Source organism: Podarcis cretensis (genome assembly GCF_951804945.1).
Source record: "Podarcis cretensis genome assembly, chromosome: 3".
Taxonomy (NCBI): Eukaryota; Metazoa; Chordata; class Lepidosauria; order Squamata; family Lacertidae; genus Podarcis; species Podarcis cretensis.
In genome coordinates this window covers 24,498,120-24,513,849 of record NC_137172.1, presented here as the reverse complement: position 1 = coordinate 24,513,849, position 15,730 = coordinate 24,498,120, and the positions used below count along the sequence as shown (strand labels likewise).

Genomic DNA, 15,730 nt, shown 5'->3' with positions numbered 1-15,730 from the left:
TCCTCCAGTCTGCCGGGACTTCGCCTGTTCTCCAGGAATTCTCAAAGATGACTGCCAGTGGTTCTGAGATCACATCTGCCAGTTCTTTTAATACTCTTGGATGCATTTCATCTGGCCCTGGAGACTTGAATACATCTAAACTAGCCAAGTATTCTTGTACTATCTCCTTAGTTATTCTGGGCTGTGTTTCCTCTGCTGAATCATTTGCTCCAAATTCTTCAGGTCGGGCATTGTTTTCTTTATCGGAGAAGACTGAGGCAAAGAAGGCATTGAGGAGTTCAGCCCTTTCTGTGTCCCCTGTTTGCATTTCACCATCTTCTCCTCCGAGTGACCCCACTGTTTCTTTGTTCTTCCTTTTGCTACGAACATACCCATAAAAGCCTTTTTTGTTGCTTTTAACCTCTCTAGCAAGCCTGAGTTCATTCTGTGCTTTAGCTTTTCTGACTTTGTGTCTACACGTGCTGGCTATTTGTTTGAATTCCTCTTTGGTGGTTTCCCCCCTTTTCCGTTTTTTGTACACATCCTTTTTTAATCTTAACTCAGTTAAAAGTTCTTTAGATAGCCACCCTGGCTTCTTTAGGCACCTTCCATGTTTCCGTCTCATTGGTATTGCCTGAAGTTGTGCTTTTACTATCTCCCTCTTAACAAACTCCCAGCCATCATGAACTCCCTTTCCTTTTAGTATTACTGTCCATGGGATCTCACCCAGCACTTCCCTAAGTTTTATGAAGTCGGCTTTCTTAAAGTCAAGAAATTGAGTCCTAGTATGCTTGGCTGCTCCTTTCTGCTGTATAGTAAACTTCAGAAGAGCATGATCACTCGTGCCTAATGATCCTTCCACTTCTACCCCACTAACCAGGTCATCAACATTGGTTAGGACCAGATCTAAAATGGCTGTTCCTCTTGTTGCTTCTCCCACTTTCTGGACAACGAAGTTGTCTGCAAGGCCAGTGAGGAATCTGTTTGACCTTATGCTCTTGGCTGAGTTTGACATCCAACAAATATCCGGGTAATTGAAGTCCCCCATTACTACTATCTCCCTTCCTTTTGCATGCTTGGCCATCTGTTCCAGGAATGCATCATCTATGTCCTCTGTTTGGCTTGGGGATCTATAGTAAACTCCCACAATGAGGTCCCTGTTATTCTTCTCTCCCTTAATTTTGACCCAAATGCTCTCACTTTGGCTTTGAGGTTCTAAATCTTGGATCTCTTCACAGGTATACACATCCCTGACATATAACGCCACTCCTCCTCCTTTCTTGTCTGTTCTGTTTCTCTGAAATAGATTGTATCCCTCCATTATTACATTCCAATCGTGGGACTTATCCCACCAGGTTTCAGTGATGCCTATTATGTCATATTTAGTTTGCTGTACCAAGAGCTCAAGCTCATCTTGTTTATTACCCATGCTTTGTGCATTAGTGTACAGACATTGAAGTCCATTAATCATTCCCCCGTGTCTCTTATTTAAGGATTTTTCCTCCCACCACTAGGTCTGCGTGCTGTTTGCTCCATTTGGTCTATGACATTTGGATGATCATCTTCATCAATTGATAGACTCCTACCTTCAGGAGCACTGTCTCCCTCCCCCACATTAGTCAGTTTAAAGCCCTCCTGATGAGGTTTCTGAGATTTTTGGCAAAAACATTCCTCCCAACCGTTGTGAGGTGCAGCCCATCACTTGCCAGAAGTCCATCTTCAAGAAACTGCAGTCCGTGATTTAAGAATCCAAACCGTTCCTGTTTACACCATTTGCGAAGCCAGCTGTTCACTTCCACTATTTTCCCCTCTCTCCCTGGGCCACGTCGTTCAACTGGGAGGACAGATGAGATGACAGTTTGTGCATTTAATTGCTTCAATTTCCTGCCCAGAGCCTCGTAGTCTCTTTTGATCTTCTGGAGGCTATTGCTTGCAGTGTCATTGGTTCCCACATGAACCAAGAGGAAGGGGTATTTGTCAGTGGGTTTTATGATTCTTTGCAGTCGTTCAGTTACATCTTGGATCTTAGCCCCGGGGAGACAGCATACTTCCCGAGACATATTGTCAGGCCCACAGATCACTGCTTCTGTTTCCCTCAGTAGGGAATCCCCTATCACCACTACACGCCTCCTCTTAGGTTTGGTTGGGGTTCTTCCGTGAGCTGTCCGTTCCAAGGTCGCCTGCATATTCCCTGAGGACTGACTTTGCTGCTCGTCTTCATATACCTGATCGACTGTAATGAGGGAGAGATCCTCAAATGGAGTCTGCTCTTCGTCTTCCATGCTAGGGGAGAGGACCTCAAAGCGATTGTGTATTTCTAAACAATCAGAGCGAACCCTGGGCCTCCTACTTCTTTGAGTCATGTTTCTCCATATATCTGGCTCTTGTGTTGGTGAACTAGCCTCCTTCTCAGAGGAGTCCCCTGTCTCCTCCTAGGTGGAGACGGTGTGCTCTGTTGCTTCCAAGAAGAGCTCCAGCTCTCTAATTCTTTGGAGCGTAGCTACACGTTCCTCCAGTTGCTGGACTTTGTCTTCTAAGAGGGCAATCAACATGCAATTGCTGCAGGTAAAGCTGCCTGCAACCTTTGGCAAGATGGCAAACATTGCGCAGGAACCGCAGGCGACTGCAGCTGTTCCCTCACCCTCCATCTTGAGAACGTGTCGTTGGGGGTGGCTACAGCGGTCCTCCATCATAAAAAGCGTGAAGACAGGACAAATAACCCCCCCCCAAAAAAAACCTAGGTCTCCCCCAACAAACGTTTGAGACTAGCTCCCCTAAATCTAAAAGATGGATCAAACTCTTTTTGCTCCTTCTTCAGCTGCTGCCCTGCTGAAGAATTCTACAAGAATTCTACTGAAGAATTCCCCAATTCTACATCTCTGGTATTTCTGCTTTGTTGCTTTGTTGTTGTCTCAAACACAGTCTGCGCAAGACTTAGCTTCCCTTAGTTTCTCCCAAGCCTTCTTCTCCTGTGCACATTCTTTATCAATTCTTTGGCATCCACCCTGTGGAACAAGCACACAGCCTTGACTTTAGCTTTGATTGCTTTCTCTCTCTTGCTTTCATTACCCATATCCAGTCTGTTGCCAAAACGTGTAGCTTCTTCCTTTTACAGCACTGCAAAAATATGGCCCCATTTCTCAGTCACCTCAGCAAAACTCTGGCTTCCTAGCACCTAGACTACAGTAATCTTTTCCTTTCCTTGTTATTCTCTTTCATTGTTTCATCCTGGTCCCTCCCCTTCTATCCAACGCTGTCCTGCAAAAACCAGTTTGCAGAGACCCCTCTTTTTTCTTTGATCATACAACACACGGTCTTAAATGCCTTCACTGGATTTCTGTCATCTGGATCCAGCACAATCCCCCATGTCCTTGCCTTCAGAGTTCTCCATGGTCCTGACCCAAGTCTCTCAGCCCTTGCATCCCAATATATCCCTGCACCTGAGCTTCTCTCCTCCAGTTCCACCATCCTCCAGTGGCTGAGAATCTCTTTCTTCCGCCAAAAGACTTCATACTTTTCTTTCTTGCTGCCTGTACGCTTGGAACTGTCTCCCAGAACACCTGTCTTGCTTTCTTCACATTTTCCATGAAGACCTAATGTGTAACTGAGCTTGCAAATAAGCCTAAGTAAGTGTAATTGAAATACATTGCTATCAATGTGCAGATGACATGCATCTCTGTTACTCCTTTTCATCTATGTCAGGGAAGCAAAGTGTCTTGGAAGAGGGGGAGCTGAATGAGTGCTAATAATTTGAAGCTTATTCCAGACAAAACAGGTGCTCCTGGTTAGAAGAGAGGCGGATTCTGGAATTGTTTTGGGATGACTTTTAATGGATAAAACTAATTAGCACAAGGATTTCTGTCTGTGCAATGGGACTTCCGCTCTTTGTCCAATCTCCCCACCCCCTGTTCTGGGGAGGAGAGGAAGTCCTGTTGCACAGACAGAACTCCTTTTGCTTAAACCCTTTATTTTGGATGGGGTGTTAATCCCCTTGAAAAATCAAGTTTATAATCTGGAAATGATCCTGGATTTGGGGTGCCTTTTAGTCTTCTAAATTTGCACTTAGATTAAAACCACAAGGTGATCTCTTAATAGGTATTTAAGAGCTTGTGTGTTGTAGCAGTTAGAGTGTTGGAACAGGAGCTGGGAGATCGTGGTTCGAATCCCCATTCATTGTTGAAATTTACTGGGGGCCTTGGACCAGTCATTACCTCTCAGCCTAACTTACCTCAAAGGGTTGTTGTGAGGATAAAATAAGGAGAACTGCATACGCCCCCTTGAGCTTCTTGGAGAAAAGGCAGGATATAAATGAAATAAACAATTTTGAACTCTGACCTTCCACAGGTGTACTTTTTTGTAGTATTTTTTCATGAAGAAATTATTTACACATGATAGGTTCCTATATATCCCTACCAGCAGAGGTTCATGCAGGTGTGTATTATGCAGTGGGACAAACAGAGAGGCAGATCAGCAGCATCTCTTGTTCCTGCTAGGATGTTTTGCCTTCTGGAAAGTCTCGGAATGTCAGTATTTCATGACTTTTCCCTTCACACTACAAAATGTTGGCACTTGCATAGTATGCCAGAAAACGACAACCTGAAAGCAGCGGAGGAGGAGAAGGAGGAGGAAGGTATACTCTGGCGCTTGTGGCTGCCAACGAGATAGATTGCACCACAGCTGGTGTCTGGGAAATGCATTAGGACCTCATAGGGTGTCAAAATATATGTAACATAAGACTGCAGGCCCGGACTGCAAAGACATGTCCACAGCACACACAATGGCACTAGTTAGAGACTGCTTGGATTAAGCCTGCATTTGAAGGGCAAGATGAAGGCTACTGTGCCCCCTCTGAAAAAGCTGCTTCCAGGCTGAAAGCCTAGGGTAATGCATCTGACCCCAGAGGAAGATAAATGGACCAGCCTCTCTTGCTGAACGTGGAGGCAAAGAGCTGAGAGTTGGCTTAGATGGAATCTCTAATGGCGAAAAATTCTTTGCACTCTGTGTGCGGAGAATAGGAGAGTATAAGAATGTGATATGTTATCTGTCTCCCACATAAGCACCGTTTCTGGAGATGCAAATGTGTGTCACAGCTGGATGGAATTGTCTTACAGGAGAAGTACAGCCAGGGTTCAGTTTACATTTGAATGAATGTACAACTTTTGTAGCGACTTTGAAACTAGATGGCTCCCCCCCCCTTCTTTTCTTTCTTTTTTTAGAGAATTTCCTGTAATATCAGCTAGAAACAGAATCTTTACATGTTGATTTGGGGAATATGTTGACAAATAACCAAAACCTTTTTTGAGTAATGATCTATGGTGCAGATTTACCCCCCCCCCTGCAAATTGCGGTTTTAAAATGAAAAGATCTCTCCCCTTCCTGTTGTTCAGTTTCCTTTCTTTATGTGCTTTAACATTGCCTTATCAGTACAAAGGCTGTACCAGAAGAAGAAGAGTTTAGATTTGATATCCCGCCTTTCACTCCCCTTCAGGAGTCTCAAAGCGGCTAACATTCTCCTTCCCTTCCTGCCCCACAACAAACACTCTGTGAGGTGAGTGGGGCTGAGAGACTTCAAAGAAGTGTGACTGGCCCAAGGTCACCCAGCAGATGCATGTGGAGGAGCGGGGAATCGAACCCGGTTCACCAGATTACGAGACTACCGCTCTTAACCACTACAGCACACTGGCTAATGCTAACCAGAGTTTTCATTCTTAACCAGGGTGCGTACCCCGGTTTCAGATGAAGATAGAACTTCCTCAAAGTTTACAAGGGAAGAAACTGAGGAGTCTTGAACCTACCTCCTCACCCTTGTGGGGAACCCCTGGTTGTCTTCTGCATTGAGTTTAATTATTTTCTAAACAGTCACTCAGAATTTTGTTGTTGTTTAGTCGTTTAGTCGTGTCCGACTCTTCGTGACCCCATGGACCAGAGAACGCCAGGCACTCCTGTCCTCCACTGCCCCCCGCAGCTTGGTCAGACTCATGCTGGTAACCTCGAAAACACTATCCAACCATCTCGTCCTCTGTCGCCCCCTTCTCCTTGTGCCCTCCATCTTTCCCAACATCAGGGTCTTCTCCAGGGAGTCTTCTCTTCTCATGAGGTGGCCAAAGTACTGGAGCCTCAGCTTCACAATCTGTCCTTCCAGTGAGCACTCAGGGCTGATTTCCTTCAGAATGGAGAGGTTTGATCTTCTTGCAGTCCATGGGACTCTCAAGAGTCTCCTCCAGCACCATAATTCAAAAGCATCAATTCTTCGGCGATCAGCCTTCTTTATGGTCCAGCTCTCACTTCCATACATCACTACTGGGAAAACCATAGCTTTAACTATACGGACCTTTGTTGGCAAGGTGATGTCTCTACTTCTCAAGATGCTGTCTAGGCCTGTCATTGCCTTTCTCCCAAGAAGCAGGCGTCTTTTAATTTCGTGGCTGCTGTCACCATCTGCAGTGATCACGGAGCCCAAGAAAGTAAAATCTCTCACTGCCTCCATTTCTTCCCCTTCTATTTGCCAGGAGGTGATGGGACCAGTAGCCATGATCTTCGTTTTTTTGATGTTGAGCTTCAGACAATCATCAAAAAAAACCGAAGAATTAGCATTTTGCTAACATTTAAATTGATGAGAGAGAAAGGATTTTGCACAGATTTTTGGAAACTCCCCAGTATTTTCTAAAGAATTCAGTAAAGAATGCACAGGGAGGTTTTATGCATGCATTTCTTGATCAGACCTGTGTTGGATTTGAGAATCTGGTTAAAGCCACTCATTGCAAATGGATCTTGCAATGGAGAATTACTGGTAGTATATTTTATTCTTAACTGCTCCTAAATGCTAGAGGTCAGGGGCCATTTAGTCGCTTCAGAGATACTCCCAGAAGCAATGGGATGGATAGTGCCAGAGTGCTTCTCTTTGGATTTCTTTTGTAATGACATGGAGAGATAAGTGGATACCAGATGCTTTGGACACTGCCCAGGAAGTATGAAAAGCGGAAGCGCTTCTCATTCACACTTACTCACAGCTGCCGTTTCTATTTTAATGTAGAAGAGCCTACATTTGTTTCCCTTTTGAAGAAATTATTTGTGAACGTAATAAAAAAATTCCCTTGATTATATTTTTCAGTGAGTATGAATTATGAGTAAAATGATGGACTTCTGATTAAATGTGAAAGATGCTTCGATTTTTGTTTTTAAAAATTATTCATAGGATGAGTTTTGCATTAACACACATATAGAGGCCATCATGTTCAAATAGGGAGTTTGGGTGGGGAGATGATATGAAACAAACCAGTTAATCAACAGTTTGTGTGCCTACAAAATTGAGTGTTGTGAAGTATGTCACAAGGAAAATAACAGACCTGACAATAGCCCTGTCCCTACAAAACTCTCACTCTCTCAACTGACAGGATCACGCCAACTATCTTAACCACATGTCACGCACAGTGCCCCCTGATGTCTGAGTATCTGTGCAAAGTCTTCTGGAATCTAGAAGGGTTCCAGATTTTGTGGACGCCGTCATGCATACAGCTGTATACGTGAAAGCTTCCTCACTGCAGACATGCTAAATGGGTAGGCATCAGAAGGTGAGGCAAGCTAGCATTTGCTAGTAAAGGCTAGTTAGTATGGCTGATCTGTTCATGCACTGATGGAACATGTTCTTCTTATGAACAGTGCTAATATTTTTAGTTAATCTGTGGGGTTGGTTGGTCCATCAGCCGCTCATGGCAGACAGCATATCGGAAATTATGAATCATAGGCTGGAGCAGTACAGTCATACTTACTTTTTGATAAAGCTAGAAAATCTGATATCCCACCCCGTGCATTGAGTTTGTGCATTTGTAAACATTAATTAAAGAAAGCAAACAAGTACATTTTACACCCCCGAATATACTTTTGGTGCAGCAGTTTTTCATTGAGGAAAGCAATGCTACTATTATGCATGTGCATTGGTGCTAAAGAATTATTAAAGTATAGTAATAGCCATATTTATAACATATGTTACGTATCAGGGCGGTCGGGGATTTGGATGGCAGATTTGTAGCAAAGTGGAAGCTTTAGGGTATGAAAAGTGAAGTTTGGTTTTTAATAAAGTCATTTAGTGCACAGCCACAAGGTACTGACAGCTTTATTTCCCTTTTCTTGCCTCACCCTTACTATGTATGACCACCCGGTTCCCTTAATCTCTGTCAGTTCTATCCTGACTCTTCTTGATCTTTCTTCCAGTCCTGTGGCACTGAGCTGTCTTAAAGCTTCCAAGGGTTTTCATAGTAGCTTTCTAACGTACCCTGTAGTCCTCCTGTCTGTAATTTTTCTGTGTATCTAAAAATGCATATTCACCGTTGTTCTCTAATGGCAACCAGTTCTGCCCATAACAGCCTGTAGCCTGCAAGTTCTTCTCTGGGTGCAAACATTCTCAAGTTGTTCTAGAGTGAAGATTGTAAGATTCAGGTCAGTTCAGACTGTGAAAAACAAACAAACAAACAAACATATTTTTTATCTCTTTGCAAAAAGGGTTGTGGAAAAAGAACGTTTTGTTACTTTATTATTTTTATTGTTCATTCGTTACGGTTGTATTCATTTCATGATAAATTCCATTTGTCTTCAATGTTCCTTTTTGTTGCTTTTCTTTGTACTTAATTTCAGGGGGAGTATAAGAGACAACTAATGATGTCTGTTATTTTTGGTGCTTTTCACTTATTGACACGGAACGTTTCAGATCTCCTTACCTTCCAAAGCATCAAATGTGCCAAATTTCAGACTGGCAGAGTGGGAAGAAGATCTCTCTTTTCTTACAGATAATTAAAAATGCCATTGCAGGCACAGTGTTAACTCTTTTCTAAACTGAGAGGGGAAATGGGGCAGGTAGGGAAAAGCACATTGTGGAATAGATTTTAAGAGCTTAAAGGAACTATAAGGTAATTGAGAAGCTGGAATTTTTGTGAGGACAAAGGCAAAGCCCAGAGGAACCCACAAATGTTCTGTTTCCCAAAGAGCAATGTTCATGCATTCTTGCAACAAAATTGGCCTTAATCTTTCTCTAGCCATTTCTGTTCTCTGATTATGTGCCTGTAGGAGCAACATAAAAGGTTTAAAGAGGGCTTTGTCTAAATCTATGTTATCTTTCATTCACACACACATACTTGACAGGTTTTTAATGAAAGGGGTCTCTCAAGCTTGGCAGATATTATTCTATGAAAATTATCAGAATGGAGATGGAATCCATTATCTGTGGAAGACATTTTCACTACTTTGATCTCCAGCAGTTTGGCTCTAATCCTCATTGCCCAAACACAGGATCTCATTTTACATTCAGCTTGCATCTGGCTCCTGTCCTGAGCCAAAAGATAACACCGAGAGCTAGTCTAGCTGTAATGGTTCGTTCTGGTTTGGCAATTTACATGCAGCATAAAATCAGATGGTTGTATGTATAGTAAGTGCAAAAATGTTACTGTGTTAGGGCTGTTTGAGATAACCAAGTTCCGTTTGGACTTTCATAAATGCCCCCTGCAGTGGTTACACAAGCTGGATTGCTCAGTTGTTTAGAGCATGGTGAAGGTTGCAGGATTGATCCTCGTAAGGAACAGCTGCAATATTCCTGCATTGCAGGGACTAGAGGGTCCTCAGCGTCCCTTCCAACGCTTATGGTTCTATGATACATGCACATGGTCATTTGTGGTGGCTAATGCAAATGGAAAGCGTCACCAAGGCATTGTAAGATTGATGTCATGTAACATATCATTCCAGAGGGCTTATTTGTCTGTATAAATGCTGCTGACACTCAGCAGAGTTTAGCCAGGTGTAGAGCACCTTCTTACCTGAAAATCCCCTTTAGAATAATGACTTGGGTCTCAGCATCCTTGGATCATGCTTCTCATCTTGGAACAGGGCTTCCCTGCTTTCCATCCGGAGTCTGTTGGATCAAGCCAATGGCTCATCTATTCCAGCATCCTGTTCTCATAGTGCTCATCCAGATGCCTACAAGTAGAACTTGAGTGGGAGATCACTGTCCTTTCTGTAGTTTCCAGCAACTCCAACCATGAAGATGGAGCATACTCATTGTGGCTAGAAGCCATTGTGATAGCCTTAATCCCCCATGAATTTGTCCAACCTTCTTGATGGTCCTGTTGTGCGCCTTCCTGGAAACCTTTGGGTGAAGGGCCATCTAGAAATATAAACAAATACAGTGGTACCCTGGGTTACATACGCTTCAGGTTACAGACTCCGCTAACCCAGAAATAGTGTTTCAGGTTAAGAACTTTGCTTCAGGATGAGAACAGAAATCATGTTCCGGCGGCGCGGCAGCAGCAGGAGGCCCCATTAGCTAAAGTGGTACTTCAGGTTAAGAACAGTTTCAGGTTAAGTACGGACCTCCGGAACGAATTAAGTACTTAACCCGAGATACCACCTGTATTTGCAAACAAATCACACAACGCTACCTTTTATGCATCCAGTAAGTAAAATCTATCACCCAGGACAATTTGTTCTGTTGAATGTCATTGCAACACAAATTTAGCCCTTTCCAGGTAATTCAGTGTGACCAAGTGAGGGGAAAATTGATGTGGGAGGCAGGGAGCTCGTGTACCAGCCCTTCCCCCTCCCAAAATTATAATGCCTACTGGTCTCTCCCACTCCATTCCCATCTCTCACGTATTTAACATAAAGGTCAGATGGGGGCTTGTAAGCATGTTTAGCAGAGCAACCTTAGAAGCCTCTCCCCAATCAGGAAGCCTTTATTCTTCAGTTTTTATGGATGCTAGTGATTTTAGGATAAATGAAAGGGGAAAACATTGACATCTCCCCCACCCCAATTCTTTCCTTTCATCAAAGCAAATTTTATTCCTCTTGAACATCTGATAAATGCCTGTTTAGGTTCTGAATTTATATATTTCCTGTGAAATTTGAAAGCATGTTTTTTCTTTCTTTCTGTCTGACAGGAAATTTAGAGCTGTGGTAGTTGTGTCCCTCCCATTCACAACTCCATAGAACTGGCAGCCTCTGAGGTATTGATCTATTATGGTAATGCAGAATGGAAGGGAGTTCACCTACAGTTCAAGGGCGAATGAAGCGTCTCAGATATAGTTTCTGCCTTTCTGATCCCTGGGAAGGATCTCAGAAATAGTTTCGTTAATAGTACTCGATGGCACCCAGCCAAAATTTCCTCAGGTTGCTGCGTGCAAAAGGAAGTTGCTTTCGCTCTGAAGTGGCCAGGGCAATTCCTGTTCTCATTGAGCAATGTCTGAGCCCAAGTGACTGAGTACACATCAGACCTGTTAAATTATTTTCATAATGTTCCATGTGCAGTGGTAACATTTAGACATTTAAAGAATATCATCATTCTCCGTACCTGGAATTCTCATCATGGTGTCTGTGGGCATCACAATACCCACAGACACCCCCTTGGCACCCACCAAGGCCCCTGGTCCTTCCCAGTTTTTAAATGCTTTTCTGAATTTCCAGTTCAGGGAGGGGGAGTTGCCTCCTTTTTTGTGTGTCGTTGTGTAGCTGCTCTGCCTGTTGGGGAGCTCTCTTTCAAACTTTCTTCTGTGAAATTTATGGTGCCCACAGCAGTTGGTTAGATTGCCAAATATGCCACCAGACTCAGAAATATAAATATATTAGATATCGTCGCCATCTCCTTATAGAACAGACAGGGCAGTACGAGCTATTAGTGTACATTCTTACATATTCATTGTCATCAGACCATATTAAGTAAATAAATGTAATGGTGAGCTGTCATGATCAGGTGTGCAGTGGGAAAATATTGCTATGGACAGTAGCTCATCTTATTAAACTGAAGCAGTATGTTAATGATGGTGGTCATGAAATAAGAGCCATCTGGTGGCCAAAACCCATGCAGGGTTTTGAAGAATAAGTTGCAAGGCCAAGTTATTAGAAAAGAGAGGAAAAATGACAAAGACCTGGAATCTTTTCTGTAGATGACAATGTACTCTGTCTTCCATGGAGTCACAGTGCTGGGCAAAATGCATTTTAGTCTGACTTAGTGTGTGTGTGTGTGTGTGTGTGTGTGTGTGTGTGTGTATAAATATATTTGTATTCCTAGACTTCACTTTAATTGTAATCTTGCTCTCTGATCTAGAGTATGGGAGGATCCTTTAAAAATAATAACCCAAACAATCAAATGACATCTGGCAACCTGATGGTATTTGGTTTATTTTTATTAAAAGAAAGAAACTTTAAAGTTAAATTTTCCATTTCAGTATTTTATACAACAACAAATGCACTCCAAGTTCTGGTCAGCAAGTTACTTGTTTTGTTAACTGTGCATATATAGAGTTTTGATTATTAGTTTCTACAGTATTCACAACCTTTGCAGAATAGGACAATGTTGAAAGCTTGGGTGGGCGGAAAAGTGATATTTAGTTTGTGTGAAGGAAAAATGCTTCCTGTATAAAACGGGGGTGGGGGGAGCAAGTTATAACTGTTTTTCCAAATGGTGGTTTATTGAGTTTTAAGGATATCAAAGGGCTGTTTTGCTTGGATTCTGCTCAAGTACCGTTGTTGACTGACAAGCCGGCCACACATATACCAGATGTGCAGCCTTTTTATCTTCACTCTTGTTCTATCAAAGCCAATTCAAATGTGATAAATCTCAATTTGAATGTCAGTGGGGGATGTTTTTGAAGGCTGTTACGAATTACCTTCTCATTGTGTTTCTCGTAGGTCAGCCGGGCCTCCGTGAAGCTATCTCCCTGTCCTGCATCACTAATGGAAGTGCAGGAAGCAGAAAAGCTAGCCATAGCCCTTCCATACCAATAGCTCGAAAAGAAACACTTTCGTCTGCTGCTAAAAGGTATACCTCGTCCTTGAAACAATAAATACATAAACTTGAGAAATGTGGAACACAAGTCAGAGTGTACTCAGTTCACAGAGCAGGGTTCAAATCCCTATCCATCCAGGAACCTCACTTGTGAATAATTCGCAATAATTTATGTGCTGCTTAATTGTAATAAAAGCCTCAAAGCAGATTACAAAAAGAACAAAACTATAAAATTAACCATCGAAAAAAAGCAATTTATAACATTCCAAAAATAAATAAAGTCACTGATAAAATTAAAGCACATTTCTACATTCTACAGGCACAAAAAAAAAAAGGAGTCTGACTGATGTCAGTTGTCAGCACGGATATTATTATTGTTATTGTTATTGTTACTACTACTATTACAAGTATTACTACTATTATTAGAAATTTTAAAAAATGGCTGGCTATATCACTTTGTAGCCTATTCTGCCTTCATTCTCCCTTTGTTTTGCCTCCGTTTTACCTGCTTCCTGATTTAGGGCCAATTATTTCCATTTTTGTCTATCGAAAGCCCAAGGCATAAAAAGAGATAGGGAGGATAGAAGTTGAAGTTAACTACTTTTCTTAACCATTTGCCTGATGGCCAGAAGCTAACAAAAACATGTTTGTGTGGTATTCTGATATATTTATAGGTCCTGGGGATTCTGGGCTTATTTATTTATTTTAAAGCTTTCTGTTTGTTGCATTTGAAAATCTCAGGGCTTTTCCTAGTAAAGACACAAAGCTGAAGCAGTTTCTCTGAAGGTCTGTGTCATATATCTGCCATGTGCCCATTTGCATGATGATGATTGTGTTGGTATCTGCATTGTTTGTGGTTTAAATACAGCCTGTCCCTTAATCCCTTCTGCCTTTGACCTACAGGAATGGCCTGTGTTGTTGTATGTGCAAATAAGTCCAAATTGCTGTTCTTTGAAATTTCATTGCTCTATCCATGATGGAATAAGATAGTTTCGCAGTATAGCAGAGATGAGGAACCTGTGGCCTTCCAGAATGGCCAGTGATCAAGGAAGATGGGATTTGTAGTCCAATGACATCACGAGGATCAGTTTTCCCATCTCTGCCCCAGGAGTTAATGATCTTAGCTCATGCATGCTGAATTTAATATTCCCCATCAAGTATGATATATGCCATATTAGTAGAAATGCTGCTTAAATCATAAATATTTGCAACATATTTTAATAGCACGCAGAACATCAGTGGTTCCTTTTGAAGTCTAGCTGTCACTTCCAAACGAGTCTTGATTCAGGATGTAATTACCCTGGAAGAGACAAAAAAGAAAGAAAGACAATATTTGATTCACTGTAGGATAACTGGCATGATGACTGTCACAATACCAGCAAGCAAGAGCTGCCAGTACATCTGTCATAATAATAAACTTCAAAGTTGTTTTCTCTAGTGGTAAGACATTTCCTACGGTTTGTTTTTCCATACAATATTGCTTTGTCAGAGATCCTGGAAAAATTTGAAAGTTAATTGCAGCAGTGGTTTTACCCACCCCTTCTTCTTAACTTTATTTTTCAAAAATGTAAACTATACTTGCATCCAACAATATTGCTTATGCCGATGGAAGGTATTTTGGTCCAATGGGGGCTGTAGGGGCTGTACAGCATGGGGGCTGTAGGGGCAGAAATCTCCTCCTCACTGTTCTGCTGATGGATGATCCCTGTTGGATCAAAGAGCCTTCCATCAGCAGAAAGGAAACCATTGGATTCAACCCTTCAAAAAATTCATAAGGAAAAGAAATATGCATGATGCATTTATTTCTTAAGCAATGAGACCAAAGCTCTAGTTTATTCTTCAGAACACTAAATGTGCATCTACAGAAGGTGAGGACATATAATTTTGATGATTTAGAAGTATATTAGACATAAAAACTACTCTGTTGCAACTGCTTGCTTTTTGCAAAATAATAAAAATGATATGTGAACACCAATACAGCACATAACAACCTATACTTGTGAGTTTCAGATGATTTATGTAATCTAAAATAGAGCCACTTTTTATGTTTGGTAGATAAATAAAAGATCTTAAAGCAAGCTGTTTATGAAGAAAATGAATTCCATATTTGATTTCTGTAGCTGTTAACCTGACATATTATTTCTTTTGCACAAATGTTTTCATTGTGTTGGGTTTTTTTTCCCCTTTCGCTTTTCTCCATTTTGTGTTCATTTTAAAAATACAATCTTTACCTCTTTCTTATACTTTGTTTTTCAGTGGTACAGAAAAAAGGAAGGAAAAACTTCACGGACAAACAGAGAAAAAAGAGGACTCTCATTCTAATGATCAAAACCCACAAACTCAAGCATCACCTTCACCTTCTCCCCAGCCCTCTGCACAGACTCTCCCAACACACAGGCAGACCCCAGAAGTCAAGAGCTCTGCTCCAGGCAAAAGGTTTCCTAAGTACCCAAGTACACAGCTAGGAAGTGGTTGCAACGATACTAACATTGCGCTTTGCTCCCAATTAAAAGCATGCCTATGTCTTTTATAAAACCATTTTCCAAAAGATTAGCATAACGGGTTGGTTTGCACATGGTGCTAAGTCATGCTTTTAGTGGCACAGCATATGTGTGAGGTGGAAGAAGTTTTAGGAGAATCACAGACTCACATGTTGTCTCTCTGACAATGACGCTCCCCAGCTCCAGTCCCTGGGAAATGGACTACTTCAGAGTTTAGGTTCACTTTTCATGAATCCTGGCTTGTTGGAACCAGGGGTCCTGGTTTATGACAAGCTCTGGTCAGTTTCAAAACAGCTTAGCTGCACACTGTGACTTTATGACGGTGGCTTTTGATGAAGCACAATCCATGGTTCTTGTCCAATGGCTAGGGAGGTTTTGTGGAAAATAACACTTGAACCCGAGCCAAAAGGGGGGCAGAAATGAGCCCATGGAGCAGGCCCATTCCAGGCCGTGAGCATAACTCAAAGCCATGGTTTAAAGTGAC

The 15,730-nt window shown here is 42.0% G+C and overlaps 1 protein-coding gene across 3 annotated transcripts in view; it reads left to right on the top strand.

The window, feature by feature from the left end:
- Nucleotides 1-15,730, top strand: part of EML4 (EMAP like 4) — a 94,043-nt gene that overhangs the window by 23,299 nt on the left and 55,014 nt on the right. For 2 of the 3 annotated variants that reach the window (XM_079968536.1, XM_079968535.1), the window contains exon 3: nt 12,649-12,778. In XM_079968536.1, the coding sequence (XP_079824662.1) occupies nt 12,649-12,778 (130 nt within the window). Of the gene's footprint in view, nt 1-12,648; nt 12,779-15,001; nt 15,182-15,730 lie in introns of all 3 variants that reach the window. The other variant, XM_079968534.1, reaches the window with a different exon arrangement.